This window comes from Colossoma macropomum, unplaced genomic scaffold (genome assembly GCF_904425465.1).
Source record: "Colossoma macropomum unplaced genomic scaffold, Colossoma_macropomum, whole genome shotgun sequence".
Taxonomy (NCBI): Eukaryota; Metazoa; Chordata; class Actinopteri; order Characiformes; family Serrasalmidae; genus Colossoma; species Colossoma macropomum.
In genome coordinates this window covers 11930045-11952147 of record NW_023494807.1, presented here as the reverse complement: position 1 = coordinate 11952147, position 22103 = coordinate 11930045, and the positions used below count along the sequence as shown (strand labels likewise).

General features: G+C 37.7%; 1 protein-coding gene across 1 annotated transcript; it reads left to right on the top strand.

The window, feature by feature from the left end:
• Positions 1-36: 36 nt before the first annotated feature.
• On the top strand, positions 37-20628 carry igsf5b (immunoglobulin superfamily, member 5b). The gene is made up of 9 exons (XM_036555711.1): positions 37-610; positions 2835-2920; positions 4324-4644; positions 10294-10587; positions 11776-11886; positions 13879-13906; positions 14650-14732; positions 15711-15763; positions 18824-20628. The coding sequence occupies exons 2-9, from the start codon at positions 2869-2871 to the stop codon at positions 18938-18940; spliced, it is 1059 nt and encodes a 352-aa protein (XP_036411604.1). The 5' UTR covers positions 37-610; positions 2835-2868; the 3' UTR covers positions 18941-20628.
• The last annotated feature ends 1475 nt before the right edge of the window (positions 20629-22103 follow it).

The window sequence follows — 22103 nt, the reverse complement described above, 5'->3', positions numbered from 1 at the left end:
GACATATATAAAACCATCATGCAGATTGAGAACTAATCACTGCAGATTTAGGAAGGTCCACTTTAATTAATAGAGTTTAATTGTTTAGTTGATTAATGCTGACAGCCCTAATTCTAATGTATCGTCTCTGACTATAAGCTTTTATGTATAGTTATAAGAACTGAAATGCACTTTTGTTTAATGTAGACAGAACTGAACGGTTTAAAAACCTGCCATTAAACCGGTGTGCAGTGAGATGCTCTGTCTGTTCATTATTTGGCGTGTGTGCGGATCTCAGAGCGGGATGAGTGAATGACCAAACGCAGCGTATATTTAAAGAACATCCTGTCAGAGAACATGTATAGTTACACAGCTCTCACACAATGCTGCGTTGTTTTCCCTCCTGAGGGCCGATGGGGGAAGTGAACATGTAGCCGTTTTTGGAGAGGAATTTCAGCTGCATTGTGTTGTGAGTCTGTGAGTCACAGTGTGTTTGCTCCTCTGGGGGTCAAGGCTAAAACACAGTTTCTCTGTGGGTAATATTTAACAGACTGATTCAGATGTTTAGTCACACTGTGAGAGGCTGGAGTGGAGAATCTTCTTAAAACATCTGTAGGAGGTTATGATTAAGGTAAGACACATCTAAATCTATCCAACACTTTTTTTCCATAATTCCATGTGTGAGGTGTAAGTAGAGTGATTTAGAGTGGTTTGGTGTGAAATGGTTCAGATGTCTTTACACTGGTGGTGATAGGAACCAGACATTGCCATGACTACAACACAAATATAGACATTTTATTTACTATCCAAAACCACCAGTGAACCTACACGAGTCTCCAGAGAATGTTGATGATGGAAAATCTGAAAATAATAAGTTTTCTTTGGGGACTGTTTTGCCTCACAGCGCCCTGCATATTATGTATCCCTCCACCATGAATGGAGTTTAAGGCCAAAATTTTCTTAAAACTAACGTAAAGCAGTATTTCAGACATCAGGCAGTGAATTCATAACTATTTTATGTAATAACTGTCTGTGAGAGAGCTTTAACAGGTGGACGTTGGTTCCTATCACCACCACTGTGAACAATTCTGAGTCGGTAAGTTTCTCTAGAGCAGAGTGTTTCACACCAAACCACTCTGAATGACTCTGTTTACATTTATATGTATATACATTTACAAATTACATCTATATATATATATATATATATATATACATTTACAAATTACATTTATATATATATATATATATATATATATATATATATATATATATAAATAAATAACCTGCTAATTACAGTTCCAGTCCAGTGTTGGTTGGTAAGCACTGTTCAGTTATTATGTATGATCACATGACAAGCTGATAATGAAAGTTTAGGACGCTTTTAGGACGCTGTTATGATTCTGCAAGCTGAATGATACAATCATAGTGTGATGTTATGAAAACTACTATACAGAACACCTGTAATGTTCTCATGTTATAAAGCCTGTTGAATTAGCCATAAACTTCAGCAGTGACCACCACACGGCTGTTTAACATTCTTTAAAGATCATCAGAAGAGTGACTAAAAACATAATATGATCACTGAAGCCATTTTCACAGTACAGAATACGCAGGTATCACAAGCAAACTAGAACAGACAAAATTCACCAGCAAAAAAACTGCAGTACAAACTTTAAAAAGGCTGAAAAACTGAGTACAATCATTTTTCAATTCAGTGTTTGGAGAAAGGAGAAAAAACAACTGTAAAAATAAAGTAATAAAATAATGAGCTAATATCCAACCAGCTACTGCAAAACAATAATATGAGAGTGAAATCACCTTAAATCTATTATTATTAACTAATATTTCTTATTATGAGATTGCTAGGAGCTGTAATATACTAAACTTATGGTTAGAGTTGCTTTAAGTCATTTTATTTTAGTGAAAGTGTCCTATTTGTTGGCAGATGTTTAAAACATGCAAAAATATCTGACACTTTCATGGGATAAAATTGCTTAAACAAGTGAAGATGGCTAGAAATAAGTAAAATAATCTCACCATATTTATTCAGCGGTGTTGTAATGAGAAATATTAATGATTAAGTGTATATTTCAGATTATTGTACTCACCAAGATATCATTTTTCACAGTTTTGTTACTTCTAAGACTGGGTGTTGTTGTTTACAGACTTTCTATAATTGATCTAAATATGTCTTTATTGTAATCAATGCAGGTGTTCAATGTTCTAGAAGTGCCTATCCCTATATATACCTATCATGGACTATTGTGACATATTTATTCACAATAATGATATCCTCATATTGCCCAGCCCTATCCACCTTATTTTTCACTTCACCACTGTGTTTGGAGATTATGGCTGAAATGCAGTTGTGGAATGAAGGTGCTGTTCATTACCTTATTAGTGAGGTCAAATAATGCATGCTTTCTTTTAAAGTTATTGTTTTGTCCCATTAAATGTTTTTGAGGAGTTTTCATAGTGACTCAGTGAAAATGTCCAGCCATTAAGAGTTCAAATCTGAGCCCATAAAATGCAACCAGATGACGAACTGCCAATTAAAAATCACTTAAAATTAAAAAACACATTCATTTTTTATATGTTATATTCTCTTTATAACTGGATTCTGCCTTCACTAGCAGACTGAGCAGGTAAGCAGAAATCTAACAGGCTAACGGGCTAATAGGCTATGCTACAATAATAAAAGACTCAAAGCTCTAATCTAGAATGAGACAGAATGGAATGACCAATGCAGTGATTCGTTTAGGACATTGCTTGGAGAGTAATCTTTAAAGCCTTTTAAATCAGTATGTTGGTAATATAAATAAAAAGTGTCAGTATTTTCTCTCATGTTCTTGCAGAGTGGAATGATGGCGTGACTGGCTCAGTGGAATCATGCACGGCGTCCTCCTCCTCCAGCTGGTTCTCCTGGCATGTGTGATGGACGGTAAGTGCTATGAAGTGAATTTAATAGTGAATTTAACAATGTTCTGGTGTTTTTCAAACTAACTTCAATCTACAGTCTGTATTGTACACTTGATTTCCATGAACAATCATTTCAACGCTTTGCTAAATATTTAGAAACTGCGAAACAGAAAGCAGTGATTAGTAAATTTACTTTGATCTGTATTTAAACATACAGCATTACAGAGACAAGATATTTAATGTTCTTATCTTATCAACGTTTTGTAAATATACACTCATTCTGAAACTGATGCCTGTAACACGTTCTAAAAAAGTTGAGACAGGAACAATTGGGAACATTGTGAATTTTGAAAATATCTCAAACAGGTGATGCAACTGTAAAAGGAGCATCCAGAAAAGGCCTTTATGAACAGGATTTGTTGAGCGTTAACAAGGATTTTAGGTGTTTCACCTTCTACAGAGCATCATATCATCAGCCTGGAGAAATCCGTAAAGGAAAAATCCTAAAAGTGCAACTGAATGACCCTCAGATGACACTGCATTAAAAAATGACATGTTTCTGTGATGGGGATCACAGATGGGCTTGGGAATATTTTGACAAACTACTGTCAATAAACACCGTCCATTACTACATCCAGAAATGCAGGTTAAGACTGTACTCTGCAGTCAGTGGAAATCACATATCAACAATATCCAGAAATGCTGCCGACTTCTCTGGGTTTGAAATCATCTGAAATGGACTGATGCTCAGTGGAAACATGTGCTGTGGTTTGATGAGTCCACCTTTCAGATTGTTTATGGAAATAATGGATGTCGTGTTGTCCAGAAGAAAAGAAGAAAAGCACTTTCCAGATTGTTGGCAGTGTAGGTTTCTAAATCCAGCATCTTTCATGGTGTGGGGGGGCCGGATATTAGTGGATAACCTGCACATATGTGAAAGCTCCATTAACACTGAACACATTTTGGAGAAACATATGCTGCCTTTTTTCAAGGACGTTCATGTTTATTTCAACATGACACACCAAGAAACATTCCAGACATGTTACAACATCTACCAAGTCCCATCTGGTTGACCTGCTTGAACAAGTTGATCATGCTGATAGACCAGCTAAACCATCCATCCCAAGCATACCTACACCACACATGGTTAGCCAAACTTAGCTGGTTGACCAGCATAGAGTTTGTTTTCGCATAGTCCAGCTGGATGTCCAGCTTGTTGACCACCTAGACAATCAAAGACCGGCTTAGACCATCTGACACCGGCCAGTAAAAGTTGATCTTATCTGGGTTTGTCTGTTATAATTAGCCATACAATACAGACGCAGCAGATAGAAATGAGGTTAAAAACACTGGAATGTTCCTTTAATTATTGCAGTAGCTTCTCAGTGTTTGAGGTGTGCTGTGTTTTGTATCTTCCCTTTCCAGTGGTGCTCAGTGCGATGCGACTGGAGCCGAGGAAAGCCACAGTCCTGCAGGGCGACGAGGTGTGCTTCAACTGCAGCACTGATGAACCGTGGGATGTGATGGTGTGGCAGCTAAACGGCCGATCAATGCTGACCATTTCTGCACTGCATGGCCCTCTGGGACACAGCGACAGCATCTGGGCAGTGAACCACTCAACCTCAGCTGTCTCTGTGTGGGAATTTGTCTTGAAGAGTCCAGAATTCAGGCCCACAGTTCAGGAGGTCACCTGTGAACTGCTGCCTGATATGGTTCACAGAGAGACTGCAGCTTTATCAGTGCAAGGTGAGCTGCCTCTGTTTATTTACCATGAAAAAAGCATTTCATTAGCTTCCCATAACATTCACTTCACATACGGTTGTGAAAATTTTTTTTTGTGATGTCATAAAGCTGTCAAACGCGTGTTTCAGCTCAGCTTTTAGAATACAGTGCAGCCAATCAGAATAAAGCTCATTTACATATATCAGTACTAACAGCACAGTAACGAAATCAGCCTGTTTAACTGTAAGGGATAAAGAGAGTTTGGAAAATGGAAATGTAGAAATGAATTAGGACTGTTTTTGTTACATAAAGCCACACAAACATTATGAGTAGATAATAAACTACGAGTAAATTGTAGGATGTGGGCTCATAAATTGCTATTCTGATCAAGCTGTGAAAGATAAATGCTTGAAGATTTACAGCTTTTGACCAAATAGCCTGTGAATCTGATTCACTATCAACCAGGAAAAAGCCCACAATGGAGCAGCACTCAACCCAAAACACTCTTGAGTCATAAATAGAAACACCTTAAGAAACCCAAAATAAAGCCAGACCACCTCTCTAAACCCACCACCGTATGTTTTGAGGAGTGGTCCGTGTTTGTCTTTGTATTGGGGTGGGTGTGCCCCTCCTCCTGCTGTGCCCTTTTCACAATAATACTAAATCTTTCACTCCATAGACAAAGCTAAACCTAAATCTAAGTATAGCTTCATGTGGCAATGTCGGGGGCCCAAGCATTGAGAGGCCTAACCCATTTAGCCACCTTGGCACATTATTTAAAACTGTCTATCTGGGAAGTATGTGTGCTTTTTCTTGTGAAACACAAAATACACACAAATGTATAACTATAAATTCATAAATAATGCTTTAGGAATGGGATGTCCATCTGGCTCATTAGGTGTGATGGTCATGTGTCCATATACTGTGGCCATATTGTGTCTTTGTGCTTTATTTTTTATTGACACTTTTATTATGACAGCTTTATATTTATATTTTCAATCCATTGTTTTGTATTGTAATGCTTGGCTATTTTGCATAGGAGGGTCATCTTACTGTAACCCAAGTTTAACAAAGTTGACACAGAGTCTGATACTAAGCATCAAATTTGACTAACTTAGTGTTTCTATTTTGTTATGTTCTGTAGTTTCTTTAAATGATGGATGTTTAGCAGAGAGTGAGGAGCAGTATTACAGTGTTGCACTGGAGCCACTACACATTTAGTAATTACAAAAAGATTAAAACTAATGCAATAATTAATGGCGTTAATGGGCTGTAATCTCAGTATGAGATTAAATGATATGAAAAGCAGTGTGTGAGTCTCTGAGTGTTAGCAGGAGGGTCTCTTGTGTTTGAACCCTAGCACTCAGAGTGAAGTTATTTTAGTTAGTGAAGTCAGTTTTGTGATTTAGGTATGAGCATCGATTGAGATGTTTTTCACTGAGGGAGTTTATCTGCTGCTGGCTGGGTGAAGAGCGCTGCTCCAGAGCTTCTGATGGACTGTATAAGGGTGTTAATGTCAGTGAGGAGGGCTGCTGGGATGGGAATTGATTGAGCAGTGTTGTAAATACCCATGCAGGACGGGTTCTGCTGGACAGCAGGCAGAGACACAGAGCAGAACTCCACTGCAGATTTACAGTCCATCAGCGCAGATCTGGACTGCTCCTTCTTCTCCTTCACTGCGCTCTCAACACAGCTGAGTGAAAGCAGCACTGCTGTACTCTGCCTTTCCTGCGTAATTCTCCCGCCCACGTCCCTTAATTTAGACACAGATTCTCTAACATAACAGCAGAAAGTGATCCTCTGCTGTTCAGCATTGGGGAAATGTGCCACGCCCACCTCGGCCAATCAAATCAGACCTTGTAAGTTGCAATCATATCACATTACAATGAGTTGTTCTGTTCAGTGTTATGAGGAGGAAGAGCTTCTTTATCAGGATGTGCTACAAATTCCCCCTGACCTATGTACTCATTAACTGTATTATATGTTAGAGTGGGCACTGCGGGGGGACGCTGAACCCCCCAATCTGCCTTCAGATTAAAATGTACAGCTCCAGTTAACAGTCAGCAGATCTGGGTGATTTGTGGAGCCACAGGCCAGATATAGAGAACCACAGAACCACAGAGAGGAGCTTTCTCATTCAGACTTCCAGTCATGTGTATATACAGTTAAAGTGAGCAGCTAATACAGTGTTTCTCATTTTGACGCTCATGACTGTTTAGATACACATGAACGTGTATTTCTATTAACATACACTGAAAATATGCTGCATTGTGTTTGTTTAAATGTGTACAGTGGTTTCACATGGATGAAATATATATTAATTCTTTACATGTTACAATTACTGCCACTCATTTTACTCACTTTTGGCAACAATTGTGTTGATGTGTTCTATTCATGTGGCTCTGATGTAGACATTAAATCTCATAATGAGAAATATTTCATATATTGTCTGTCTTATATTTAAATATTACAGATATCTAAAAAACACTTTCACCTGCAATGATTACAGCCCTAACCCAATCATAACCCTAATAATAACCCTAATAGCAACCCTAATCACCCGAATAATAACCTTAATAATAACCCCAATAAACACGTTAATAATAAGTCTAACAATAACCTTTACAATAACCTTAATAATAAAAAACCCTAATATAAACCCTAATAATAACCCTAATAACTACCCCAACAATAAGCCTTACAATAACCCTTGCAATAACCCGAGTAATAACCCCAACAATAGCCCTAATAATAATTATCCAGAATTACTAGACATAACTGTCCTTATCTTAAATTTTATTACAACTCAGTAATGTTTTAACCTTCTCCTGTAAAGTTTACATTTTGGAGATACAAGGTTTTGTTCCAACAGCAACGATATACAGTAGAAAACACATATCTATGCATAACAATAAATACATAAGCCATGTGAAGAAGATACACTCTAAGAACTATTTCTCTTTTTTGACACATGGACATATCAGTTTGTTCTTCAAATCAATTTGCCTGAAAAAAACTGAAACTGAAACTGAAAACACCCAGATATCGCGAAGAGTTTTTTTGCTATGACGAGGTGGAAAAGTTAAAAATATCACTAAAGCCAAAATGTGAAAAAGAGTGATGGGAAACCATAAATGACGACATATCAAGCTGTAAGTCCGCGATTCCTTCGGTCCGATGGTGGCGCAGAGCTTTTCGAAGGTTGTTTTCGACTTTCTGAAATGCCTGATCAAATGAAGCTGGTTTGAAAAATGTTTCTGCACAATTAGCTCCCAGAACTGTCTGGTGCGTTTGTGTTCCCTGATGCGAGGTGGATGTGGTTGGGGTGGCCAAAACCTGCGCATAACATTTGTTTGTGAAACGTTCGAATGGAAACACGACGTATGGCTCTGTAGGACTCAAACTGGAACCTTCCTAAACCACTCAGTGCTCCTCACACAAAGCAGTGTCAGCAAAACAAAGTAACAAAGCACGACTAATTACTGAGCTGTCAGTACCTGTTCCTCACTCTGCTCTCCCACTCTGAGCTCCACAAAACACCAGACTCGTGTCCTACACACTCAGCTGGAGTCAATTTCTCATACAGACGTCCACGCGCACAGTACACACATATATACATATATATTATACACTGTATGCACAACTTTCTCACTCAAGCAAACGTACAGTTACTCTGTATTGTATAAAAGTAAAAGTATTTCTTTAAAAAGTGCCTCTAATTCAGTTTTTAAACAGGGTGTTCTTTGTCCGCCTTACTCCTGTGCCTCGAAGCATTGTGTGACAGAAACAGTCAATATATTGAATGCTTGTAAAGTCCTAACATGATAGAAATGTGAAAATAAAAGAAATGGGAATAAATAAAAATATGAATAATTTTAATTGTTGGGATGCTCGAATGCTTGTTTATAATTGGTCTGAGCCTGGTCGCTTTAGTCAGGGGATCCTGTTTACTGCCTACACAAATTATTCACGCTAATAAAGTCATTTCATTTAAACTGTTTAATTGTGTTTACACTGAGAGTCAAATATACAGAGAACCAAAAAGCGCCATACACAGCAGTGTCTAACGTGGATACCTGTTTTTAAATTTGAGCGTTGATAATGCCCGCAGCTAGCTATGTTAGCTTCAAGCCGCAGGGTTAGCTCAGCGCTAGGGGATTTTAATCTCAGCTCTAGTTCAAATATAGACATTTTAATAGGCATTTAAGCAAAATTCTTTACTTTATATGTCTCTGTTTTCAAGTAACACTTATTTAAAGGCTTGAGATTGAAGTCTTTTATTGTTTATGTTAGCCTATTAGCCTTCAGCTAAACTGCTCGGTCTGCTCCAGTACAGACAGAATCCAGTTAAAAAGAGAATATAAAGCATAATCCAGTTAAAAAGAGTCTGAAACAGTGATGTCACATGAAAAATAAGGCGGATTGAGGTTAATTAAATATACACAGCTGTGACACTGAATGCGTTTACATGCACTTAATAATCCGATAAATGCAGAAAATGAGATTTTGTCAGTAATCCATTCAACGCATTTACATGCACTTGAGTAATCAGATAATGGGGAAACTCCGGGTCTACATGAGTCAGACAGTAATCAGATTGCTGCTTTACAATCAGCCAATAAACTCACAGAAGAAAATGTGACGTGAACATAATGTAAAACTTAAACTTCATGCTGCTCCTTTTTTTTTAAACATTGTGTCACTTTACCTGATAATATGAACATACATCATCTAGAAGATGAAGAATATTTAAATCCTTCATTTTGTCAAGCATGTGTTTGGTTTCAGTGTCGCTCCAAAAGTGTTTTGCTGCGTCTCACGGTGATGCTGCCCGCTTATTTCTGGTTCCACCGTCTGTTTTCACACATGCTCAGACTGAGAAATATGAAAGAAATCAGAGTGAGAGTTTAGAGCACTGAGAAATCTGATTACTGAGCTAAAATCCAGCCTCTTTATTAGATTTCTTAATCAGATTTCAGGACCTTACTCCGATCTAAGAAATCGGAGTGTGCTGTTTACATGAGCATTTGAACAATCAGATAAATGCAGAAATCAGATTATCATTGGATTATTGAGTGCATATAAACGCACTCAGTGATGATAAATAGTGGTTAGATCTGCGTGTATTATCTGTAAAATCATACAAATGACAAATCAGTTTTTTTCTTGTAAATAAGTCCTTTGATGGGGATTTTTTTTCTTCCAGACTCTATGCTGGCTCACTGCTGTCATTACACTGTAAATATCTGCTAGTGTTTTTTTAATGTAAATTACTATGTATATCCTAAGCCTAATCCTAAACCTAATGTAACCTAGTTTTAAAAATTGAATGATGAAAAAAGCACTGTACAAAGTCAGGATTAATTTCTTTGTCCTGTTTACAGTAAGAAGAAGTTGATTTGAAGTGTTTTTGAGGTTTTAACTTATGTAAATTATCAATTTTTTGTGCAGTTTTCTTCAAAGTATGTATGTAAGTTAATAAAACCAGTTAAACTGTTTCTTCACATTGAACTGATGAGCCATTTTTACACTGTAGATTAATCCTGTTTTTCTCTTATTTTACAAAAACAATCCCACATTATTTACAGGTAAAACTTGACTGCAGCTCATTATGGAGATGCAGAGCCTGTTAGGAATTCCTGTCTAAGTCCGATCTGCTTGTTTCCTTTGCAGTAGAGGGACGAGTGCTGATATCGGGTGGAAACGTGTCCACTCAGGTGGGAGCACCTGTGGTCCTGCAGTGCCAGGCTGTGGGCTGGTACCCCGCCCCTGCTGTAGAATGGAGCATTAATGGAGCCACAGTGGATGGCAGTCAGTTCAACAGCAGCAGCGTCCAGGACCAAACTGGACTCTTCAACATCACCAGTGTCCTGCAGCTGAGAGTGGAGAACATCTCCAGAGTGGAATGTTCAGTCTCTATACCTGCTCTACCTGCACCGCACACCTGCACTGTCTTCATTTCTGCAGGTGAGAGAGTTTGTAGTTAGAGAGAGCGTCCACTCAATGAGCAGATACTAGAGGGCGCTCATGAGAGAGTTCAAAGTGAATGGGGTCCTATTGAGAAAAACGAATTTTATACATGAGCATGCAGACATTAACACACAATAGCTGAGAAACAGTGCTGTCAGAAGTTTTAATGTTGGACAGGCATTACATCCAAACTATCCACGATCACCCCCACCTGTCAAAGTCGATGTTTCTATATCTGTGTCTGTATCTTTGTGATGATCCAGCACAGAAATCCAGTTCAAATACTTCCTGAATCTGTAAAGCCGCTCTTTCCATTCCATCTTATCACGAGATCATACGACACTCACATCTGGAGTTATGAGCCTATGAAGAGGGGCTGAGATACACGTCATCTGCCTCCCACCGTGTGGAACTGGTGGATTGGTGTGTCCGTCTACATTCTGTGTGAAACTGACAAATGGACACTCAGAAAATCACTAAGGACTGACCATCACGCCGGAAACCCTTCATTCTTCATTCAGTCCACATCAGAGACTCATGTGAAACAGCGTGCAGACAGTTTACAGCTGCTGAAGCTGCTGCAGCTGTTTTGGAAAGTAGTGATGAAGATAACGGAGCATGTTGATATGAAACATATGAGGATCAAGTTATATGAAGAGCCTTTAAAGGAGAGTTTAAGAAGATATGAACAAATCAAGAACATGCTCTCAGACCCCTGAGCGTTAAACAGAAACTGTAGAACAGACTCAGTTTATATCACAATACCTACATTTAGAGTCAGTTATTCATTCAACCTAATGAGAAACTGTAGAACAGACTCAGTTTATATCACAATACCTACATTTAGAGTCAGTTATTTATTTCTTATGATATTTACTGTGTATGTGCGTGAAAGGTTACACTTTAGGATAGATCATGTGGAGTTGCTGCATAACTGAGTTAATGTTAGAGTGGTTGCTAAAATGTTAGCATGGCCGGCATTCTGTAAAGCATTATGGCTGTTTTGACTGGAGATTAAATAAATGAAGGGGTTCTGACTTTGGCACAATACTGTACTCTTCTTTGTCCTGTTTCAAGGAAGTTAATTAAATATCTAAATCTCATTAATGAGTCGAAGCAATCAAGACGTTCTTCAGTTAAGAAACTTGAATGTGGATTATCATAATGTTTTGTTCTGTGCTGCAGTGCCTCAAGACAGCAACAGCGTGGTGGTGATCGCTGTTACAGCAACGGTGTGCATCATCGCTCTGCTGGCGCTCATCACTCTGATCTTCTTCTGCAGACACAAAATAACAAGTAAGCAACATTTCCCCAAATTTAAATCTGAGAATCCTCCCTAGCAGAAAGGTCAGAAATGTAGATTTGGTCCTGTCCATTCAGAAAGCAAATGTAATTGTAATTGATTGTGCAATTAAAATATAAATACATAAATATAACAGTGCTTCATGAACTGTAATTGCATGCTTTGTTGTGTTTCCTCCATCCTTGTGTCTATAGCACAACAGCACATAAGGTGCACGCTGGTTATATGACTTGTGACTGAAAAAGCGCGTGTGTGACAGTGCTCAAATCGAAATCAAACAAAAAACACACAAGTGTCTTTTACTAATTTAAGTAGGTTTAGATGAAGTACAATACTTCGGTATTCGAGTATTGGTACAAAAGTACTTGTCTTATATCATTTAGTGAGCAATGCCTCCCCAAGCAATCATCAGGCTCTGCAAAACACGCTACTTTTCTAGATGTTTCCACAGCAGGACATGTTAAAAAAACATTCAAAGTGCTTTTAAACATGGTGCATGCTGCCTCTGCTTATACATTGCTTATTGAAATGTATTATATTTCACTTATGCTGTGTTTAATTCTGTATTTTTCTTTGTGGGTATCAGCTCTGACTCTTGTTTCTGGCAGTGCTTGAGCTGAAGGGTACTTTGTGCTTTAACCTATGTGTTCTAGCTAGGATACATTCTCTGATCTGAACACAGCACTTTCGTAAGTCACTCTTGATAAGAGCATCTGCTAAATGCTGAAAATGTAAATGTAAATTATAAAAAGCCACACTGATCAACACAGGAGGGTTTTAATGCATCACTCTGTATTGGCTGTGTTTTTTGTTATGTGCTGCATCTTGTGGGAAGATAAATTAGTAGATTCCCTAAACGTGTAGACTTTTGGTGTTTGCTGTGAATTTGCTCTAAATTCTGTGTTGATTCTCTTCTAAATAAAACATGCTTTTACGCAACTGTACATCAACATCTACCCAAGCACAGAAGTACTGTATTAGTAATACACACACAGCTACACTTCTGCATAATTATATTAGTCCTGTAAAATGAAAATATCCTAGTTTCTAAAAACGTCTCTCCCAGAATCCTCCAGCACCTCTTAAAGTAGTGAGTGAGTTTACAAGTGATGCCTCATCGTGCCTCATTTCATCAGTGCCACTCACTCATACATCAGCGAGAGCACACTTCAGTAAAGCCTGAGTGGTCAGCAGAACAGGGCTGTTTAAAAGTGCTAGCCTTGCAGGACCTTCTGCTTTTCACTGAAAGCATTTCAGCAACACTAAAGTTTACGGTGTGAAGGAGAAATTCTTCATGCGCCTGCTGGCCGGGATGGCAGGTTCATGTCTCTGTCTTTCTCTCTCCTTTTGTTTAGGCACACTAATATATAGCTAGGTTAGATGGCTATGGATTGGTTCTTGGTCATCTTAGAGATTTATAGATTACACTAAAAAGCTGACAGTACACTGATAAAAATGATTTATTGTTTTAACTTAGTAGGTAACGGGCCTGAAAATATGAATATAAATGCTAATAGTTCTAATATGACTCAATAGTATTTGTACACAGACTTGTTTAAGACTTCAAAGTATTTATACTTAGACTTGTCTTGGTCTCGATAGTATTTGCACTTGGATCTGTTTAAGACATGATAGTATTTGTTCTCAGACTTGTTTAGAACTCAATGCTATTTGTACTCAGACTTGTTTAAGGCTTGATAGTATTTGTACTCAGACTTGTTTAAGGCTTGATAGTATTTGTACTCAGACTTGTTTAGAACTCAATATTATTTGTACTTGGACCTGTTTAAGATTTGACAGTATTTGTACTCAGACTTGTGATCTTGAAAGCGTTTGCACTCAGACTTGTTCAGGACTCTATATTATCTGTACACTCTTCACTGTAATCCATCAAACAGGAGTCAAACTTGGAGTTGCCTCAGTAACTTTCCCACCATGTGTCATGCCTCATATTTAAGCCCTCATATTTAACTGTTTTTGTACAGAGTCCAAACTATTCCAGGATCAGTTAAGGTAAGAATGACTGCTTGATCAATGCTTTCCTCTCTTGTTTTCTTACATGCAAAATTTCTACATTTCTACAAAGGCTTAGAAAGGCACTATATGTTTTTAGTTTTTAACAAAGCATGACTTCATCATCTATGGCTTAATGTATCTGTAGCACATTCAGTCTGAAATTCACACTGTTACTCAGAGACAGAGCACGTATCACTTAGTGTAAATTTACAGCATCATGCCAAAGTAAGAACTAATCCACATATTGTAGTATATCATTAGCTTTCCATGAGGACGCAGTTACATTTAACACTGAAATATAATTATGAAATGTTGTTTACTGTGTTGAATTTCACTTTGTGGCCATAGGATGGCACTGTAAACACAACTTAAGACAATACAAAACACATGGCTTCAGGTTTCCTCCATGTGGCTTATTACTGTTTTTTCTTCTTAAAACATTGTAAATAGTAGTTGTCTTAGAGCAGAGCCCTGAGGGACACCATGGTTAACGAAGAGTTTTTAGGTTGCCAGAAAAATACCAAGAATGAAAAAGAAATAAATTTGTAGCTTGTGAGGGGTTTCTCTAATGAGAATGATTAAATCTGGCACACAACTTAACATTTCCGTGTGCTAGAATAGCAAAAAAATAGATGACAAATGTAATGAGAAAATAAATGATTATTGACTAATCTTTGCATGATGATGATGATGATGATGATGATGATTTATTATTATTATTATTATTATTATTATTATAGCTTTGGTCAGCAGAATACTGAGAACAACTATGAAGAAAGAGAAGGGAAAGTTAACTTCGGGTACCACCCTGAAGGTCCTACAGGTGAGTCATCTGAAGTATTGCTATTCCTAATCATTTGTTCATGGGAATTCATGAAAATGAATATGGTCTAGAAATAAGGATTCTTTGGAGCAAAATTATAGAAGAACCAAAAACTAATTGTGATGAAAATACCTTTCAGTGGGTGGTTCCTTAAAGAGCCACATTTGTAAATGAGAACTCGTAGAACCTTTTTAGTGCTTAAAGAACTTCCACTTAATATAAATGTTGATACCAATTCAAGCATTTTCTTAGATCTGTATGTTCAGGTGTGTAATGGACAATAAGAGTTTTGTCACGTTTGTCATATTTGCTGGTTTATATTAATAGGCATGAAATCAAAGATGCAAACATAATGGCAAATAAACACAATCCAGAGCATCATACAATATATGAGGATCATATTCTGATATACACAACCTGCAGCCAGGATTACTGCTGTTTTATGGATGACTGCAAATGAAGATGCACCATAATTCAATGCCATCATAAATCCTATGAGAGCATTCAGCTATTTGAAGGTCACTAATTGCTGACACAGCCTGTATAATCTCCATAGAAAAGCACTGACCAATAGAACAGGATGCTCTGGAGCATGCTAAGGTTTCCATGCCCAATGCCAAGCATGTGCTAGAGGGTATAAAGCCCCCCAGTATTAGGCTGTGGAGCAGTGGAACTGTGTTCTCTAGAGTGATGGAGCTCCGTCCAGTACCTTTGGGATGAGTTGGAGTGATCCAGATCTGACCATCTAACATCAGTACCTGACCTTAATAATCCTCCATCAATTATTTTTAATTTCTTTATACTTTTTCTTGTCTTGTTGATTTTTATTTGTTTTAGTTGACAAATGTTATTGTAACTCATTTTAACCTGTTTAACTTGCTTGGCTACATTGTAAATGAGGGTCACCGTCAATGCCCTTCCGAGTCAACATAAAGGTTGATTGATTGATTGAGATCCACCTGGTTTTTCACTCTACAGGCTTCAGTAATCCACCGCAGGCTGACACTGAGACAACTGCAGCCACTCAGAAGGTAAGAAAAGGCCTGTGCATTATTCAGGCCGCTCCTCCGCGTCTCTGAGACTGACCAGTACAAGAGACACGTCACTGTGGGAGGGAAAGGTCACCTCCCAAAGTGCAAATTCAAATACTTATGTACCTGTTGGTAAAAATGGCACTGCTTATGATGAATAAAGTGCTGCATCCAAGAAAGCAAGCATATATTGTTCCCCTGGCTTGATGATTTCAGTACCCTGCTGACTGTTTGCCACTGTTGCTGTCACTGTGCTGGATTAAAATTATTTAAAAATTATTAAAAAATATACCAAACTACTTAACAAAGTACAACTAAAAAAAGGAAGAAAGAAAAAGTAAGTAAATTGGACTGTGAGTGGAAAATGAGTGATGATTGTTATTCTATTATTCCTGTGATAATGAGTTCATTTTTTTCTTGTTTTCTCGAGTTCTTTGTGACATTATCACAACATAAACGTTTCCATCCCCCCTCCACGCTGAATCAGCTGTAAACTCCATCCTAATTTCAAAACAATGACTTATCTTTATTTACAAATGATACTATCAGCAAACAATCTTTGTAATTTTAATATGAATTTTAGATTTTCTCAGTATTTGGTGGTGTGTCCCTCTTCTGCTTTAATGACAGTGTGCAAGTTTTTGTAAAAGTCTCTGATCGTCAGATCAGAGCCACCTGAGAGTCGTCTGAACGCGAGCTTCACTGGAAGAGATCAGACTAAAAACCTTTTAGTACAAATACCTCAACATGATCAACTTCACACAGTTTAAATCAAATAGTGAGACAGAATAATATATATATATATATATATATATATATATATATATACATATATACCTGTACCCACTGAATTAGGAAAACAAGCTTTAAGTTATGCTAGCTTTAAAAACATTTATCAGACAGTGGAAGTGGGTAAAACTACTTGTCAGTGTTTCAAGTGATTTAATTTTAAGTGATTTGTATTCTGTTTTGTGGGAACATTGTGTTGTGTGTTGCTGCCTTTCTTGGCCAGGACTCTGCTGAAAAAAGAGATCTTTAATCTCAGAGAGCTCCTGTCCTGGATGAATAAAATTAATGACAATAACACTTAGGTTAGCTTATAGTCAGGTAGTCAGACCCTCTGGAGACCCCCAGGACCCCTGAAACAATTTAAACTCTGTCACATTTTTTAAACTTTTAAAAAATAATAAAAAATCAAGCCAAGTTTGACAGAATTCGTAGTTTCACAGCAAACAAGAGGCTACTTATCAACTGAATTATGTCATTATCTTAAAAAAACAACGTTTCAAAACTGGTTATTAGCGTTTATCTTGAGAAAACAATTCATCAGAAGAAAAGAGAAAATAAAGGATGTGAATGCTGATGTTTCAGGGATTCTCTGCTGTGTGGTTTATAAACAGATGCGTTCTTTCTCTTAATAAAGGCTGCAGTTTGAGGATGATGCAGCTTTACTGCCTCGTATTCCTCTTTTACTGCTGTAGTCCTGCGTCTCCGGTCTGCGCACAGAATGGAATATTGTTATTTTCCTCACTGGATCTTCCACAGAAATAACAGCATGACCACTTCATATCCACGCGCAGCAGATTGTCTTAGAAATAGCCAGTTATTGATCTTCATATTGACTTTCTAGTATTATTCTGTTTGTTTACTACTCTATAAACAGCTGCACATCTACATCTGGACCATTCATCAGCAGTTTATGTGTCTCCAGGGTACAGTTTTCAAAGAAAGCAATATTTTAATGTTTTTATAAGTTGGCTTTGCAGCCAGAATGCTTAATAGGAAACAGCACACACAGCTGAAAACACAGGACATAATTGTAAGATTGTGAGAAATCAGTGACTTTAATTCTAATCTGTGTTTATTAGTCATATCGGATAACAATAGCGTTTTAAAGCCCAACACTATTGTTTTTAGACAATATGCTATTTTTTTTGGGAGAATTTTTTTGTCCTCTAACTCATCCAGCAGTTTTCGAGATATCAACACCGTTCCAACTCTGGAATGTTCGGTCTGATCAGGAATGGTGTGCTTGTGTACAGCTTTTTGATCCGGCATACGTTTTTCGTACAATCTTTGTTAATTTATTAATTTTTTCCTATAGGAATGAATGGGGTGCGAAAGTTGCACGACCATCTACTGTATTTCTGCTTGACTGAAAGATACCATTTCACATATACTGTCTCAGAGCTGCCCTTGAACACGAATTCAGTGTTGTTCTGAGCTGCACTCATCTGTTTGTCATTTTTTTGTCCCTCATTTCTCCCATAGACTCCCATTCATTTTTGCCCCCACACAAACTGTATTATTTCTTTGCCTGACAGCCACCAAACCCCATGTCCTCTCTCAGGGTGGGTCATCAAACTCGCATACACAGTCATACTGACCTGCACTCCTCTATGTGTCGTTTCTCATCCCTTGTTTCTCCCATTCATTTTTAACAACACCTAACAACCACTTGGCCACACCCTAAAAATCACTTAGTAAACACCCTGAACACCACAGGAACCTCCTGTTCAATAGTTCAATATAGAACCATGAAGACTTAAAGAACCACTTGCAATGGTTAGAAGGTTCTTTGCATGGTGAAAGCGTTCTTCAGATTGATATGTGTGAGAATATGTTGTATATGATTCTCTATAGCACCTAAAAGGGTTCTACTGTTGTTACAAGTTTGACATCATCACAATAGCAGAACCCTTTTTGATGCTATAAAGAACCATTTTTAAAAAGGTTCTATATTAAATGATTTACAACACATTAATCTAAAGAATACTTTCCTGATGCAAAGAACCTTTTAATCATGCAAATGGTTCTTTGAGTATTCATAGATCAATATAGAACCATTTTGAATCCTTGAAGAAGGTACCAGTGTAGCAAGCACCTGGGACACCATAGCAACTCCTAACAACATTAAGCTTAAGCTGCACAGTCACTGTGTTTTCTTCAGGAAATGCACTTTTCTAGTTTGGTCAGTGTTTCCGTGGAGACTGAGAGCATTAGACGTAGACGTCAGATCTGTATGAGGAGTTTTACAGTAACCGTCTGTTGTATTTTCAGGTTCCTGATATCATCTACATCATGTCACGAGAGCCCAGACAGGAGAGTGTGACTGACTACGTCAATGTCCAGAGAAGAGACGGAGTGAAGAAAATTCGTCAGACCACCACCGTCTGACCCCCACAGGCCGGAACAAATCTGACCTACTGACCACAAACAAAGTCTTTTGGGTTCTGAATCACTCCAGAAGGAACTTTTACTCAGATCTAGAACCAGTTTCCTTCATATCGTCACTCTGGGGACCTTATAACTCTATTTTAAAGCAGCTTGGAAACTCCAGCTGCTGTTTTCATCGCGTGAACCTATCAGAAATGCACTGAAATGACCACTCTCTACTTTAATGTACATTAAAGTGAAGAATGTTTTAAAGGTTCCAGTTTGGAGAGATGAGGCCTGTTTCCTACCAGTTAGAACAGAAAACATCACCTGTTTTTATTTGTTTATTTTTTTTTCCCTGTTTCTGACAGCAGTGCAATTATTAGGTCAACATCATTACTTATGGTCTCAAAGTCTTGACTTAAGATCTCAAAATAATGACTAATTTCCTCACAAATTTGAATGATTAAGATGAAATTCTGACATTCTGTATCCAAACATTTATTTATTACATTTTAATGACTAATAATTGCTTATTTCAGGATTAAAGACATTATTTTAATGATTTTCTTTCTGCTGACAGTAACAAAAATGTGATTTATTTTCTCCTTTATCTGACTGGAATGGACTTCTATTCACTCTATCCACACAAAAGATGGTTCTTCAAGGGTTCTTTAGAAATTACAATGCTTCTCTATAGAACAATGGGTTCTGTATAGAGCCATTTCATCTCTAAATGGTTCTTTTCATGGTTAAATTGTTCAGACTGATGGAGAATGTGTTGTATATGTATATGGTTCTGTATAGCACCAAAAGGGTTCTTCTATTGTTACAAGCTTGGCATCGGAGCAATAACAGAACCCTTTTTGGTGCTACACAGAACTATTTTCTAATTTGGTACTATATTGAATCATATACAACACATTCTCCATCAATCTGAAGAACCTTTTCACCATGCAAAGAACCATTTGAGCATGGAATGGTTCTGAAAAGAATTTATAGATCTAAAAAGAACTTTGCTAAAAAAATTCACCATTCAGTTTACTAAAGAACCTTTTTTGGTGCTATATAGCACCATGTACAACACATTCTCCGTCAATCTGAAAAATCTTTTCACCATGCAAAGAACCACTTAAGCATGGAATGGTTCTGTATAGAGCTTATGGTTCTAAAAAGAACCAAGAACCTTTTTGGTGCTATATAGAACCATATGCAACACATTCTTAATCAATCTGAAGGAACGTCTTACCATGCAAAGAACACTTTAAGTGTGAAATGGTTCTGTATAGAACTCATAGTTCTAAATATAACCATTCCCCCTACTAAAGAACCCTTGAAGAACCATCTTCTTTGAAGAGTGTAATGTTGTTAAACAGTGATGATGTGTTCAAAGAGCATAAAGATCTGGATTAAAAGGTTACAGATCAGTTCCTGTGAAGATGGACGCTGGTTTGTTCTGCAGGTCCTCAGATCTTCTGTCTTCAAAGCTGGGTGTTAGTTTTGTTTATGTACTGAAATATGGATTTTAATTGTATTGTCCTTGTTAATTTCTATTACAGTTGTAATTACAGAGCACCACTGTCTTTAAACAGCACATCACTCACAAACTGTGTGCCACAGATCTTAATGCACTGACTCCACTGTGTGGGAACGAAGGTTTAACTGAGGTTGTTTTATGATTATTATTAAACGTCTTTGACTCTAATTGATTCAAGTACAATTGTGATATTTATAGTATTAACAGCAACAACAAACACACCTTCTTTGAGATGTACATCATTACACACATACATAAGACCACAAATCATGAAGCCTGAGGCAGATGGTTCAGTCTGATTTGTCTGATTTGGGCTGTTCTTTGTAGAGCAGTTCTGCTGGAAAGTGTCACATTATTATCAGTTTTACTGAACATATTTCAACGTCACACCATTCGGTTACTCCCTGACACCACTTTCAACATCTTTGTACAAAAATACAATAGTGTATTGCATCAATAATAAGTAGGTAATATTGCTTTGCTGTGCAGAAGAAAGGGAGAGCCAGGGCGCCCCCAAGGGCCCCCCTCCAACCATCTTCTGTCCCTTTGGTATTCTTCATCTTTTTTAATATTAATTGAGTGAACAAAAAATCAGTCTGTGTGATGTAAACTGAGTGATTCAGAGTGGTTTGGTGTGAAATGGTTTAGATGTCTTTACAGTGGTGGTGATAGGAACCAGGGGTCGCCATGACTACAACACAAATATAGACATTTTATTTATAATCCAAAACCACCAGTGAACCTACACGAGTCTTCTGAGTTTATATGAAATGTTGATGATGGAAAATAGTGGTGATGGACATGTGAATAGTGGAAAATCTGAAATAATAAGTTTTCTTTGGGGACTATTTTGCCTCACAGCGCCCTGCATATTATGTATCCTTCCACCATGAATGGAGTTTAAGGCCAAAATTTTCTCAAAACTATCATAAAAAGTGTCTCAGTCATCAGACAGTGAATTCATAACCATTTCATGTAGTAACTTTCTGTGAGGGAGCTTTTAGAGGTGGACGTCTGGTTCCTATCACCACCACTGTGAACAGGTCTGACTCTGAATGAATTTGTTTACATCTTAACCGTTTAAAGTGTTGGTGAAAAACAGATCTGGGCTTTTCTGTGATTGTTCTGTGCTCTTTGCCTCTTTAATGATCTCTTTTCCACTTCATCTTCCATCAATCCGGCAGCTGATGAATAAGTTAGGTGCACCTCCGGCGGGTCACACAAAGCAGCCGTGATAAGAGGGCTATTACATGACCCGGCTGTTTAGGCTGGCTGCTCCAGCCCAGTGTTAGCTTTCCTTTGACGCTAGCTTCTGCTATGCAGGTTTTGAGTTGCCATTCACAAGTGATGTACTGATCCCAGTGACGGCCCACATTCCTTCAGTGCTGCTACCAGAGTGCTCTGAATCCGCACTGCAGTGAAAGCATTTCTACTGCAGTGAAATAATGACTGCAGTGAAAGTAAAAGCACTTAAAACAGCAGATTTAAACAACACAACTAAATAATTACTGTTATATCCTAGGGGGTTACTATAGTGTGTCTAGATTGTTGCTATGGTGTTGCTAAGTGATTTCTATGATATTCCAAGTAGTTGCTAGGATGTTGCCATGTGGTTGCTAGTTGCTGCTAAGTGATTTATATAATATT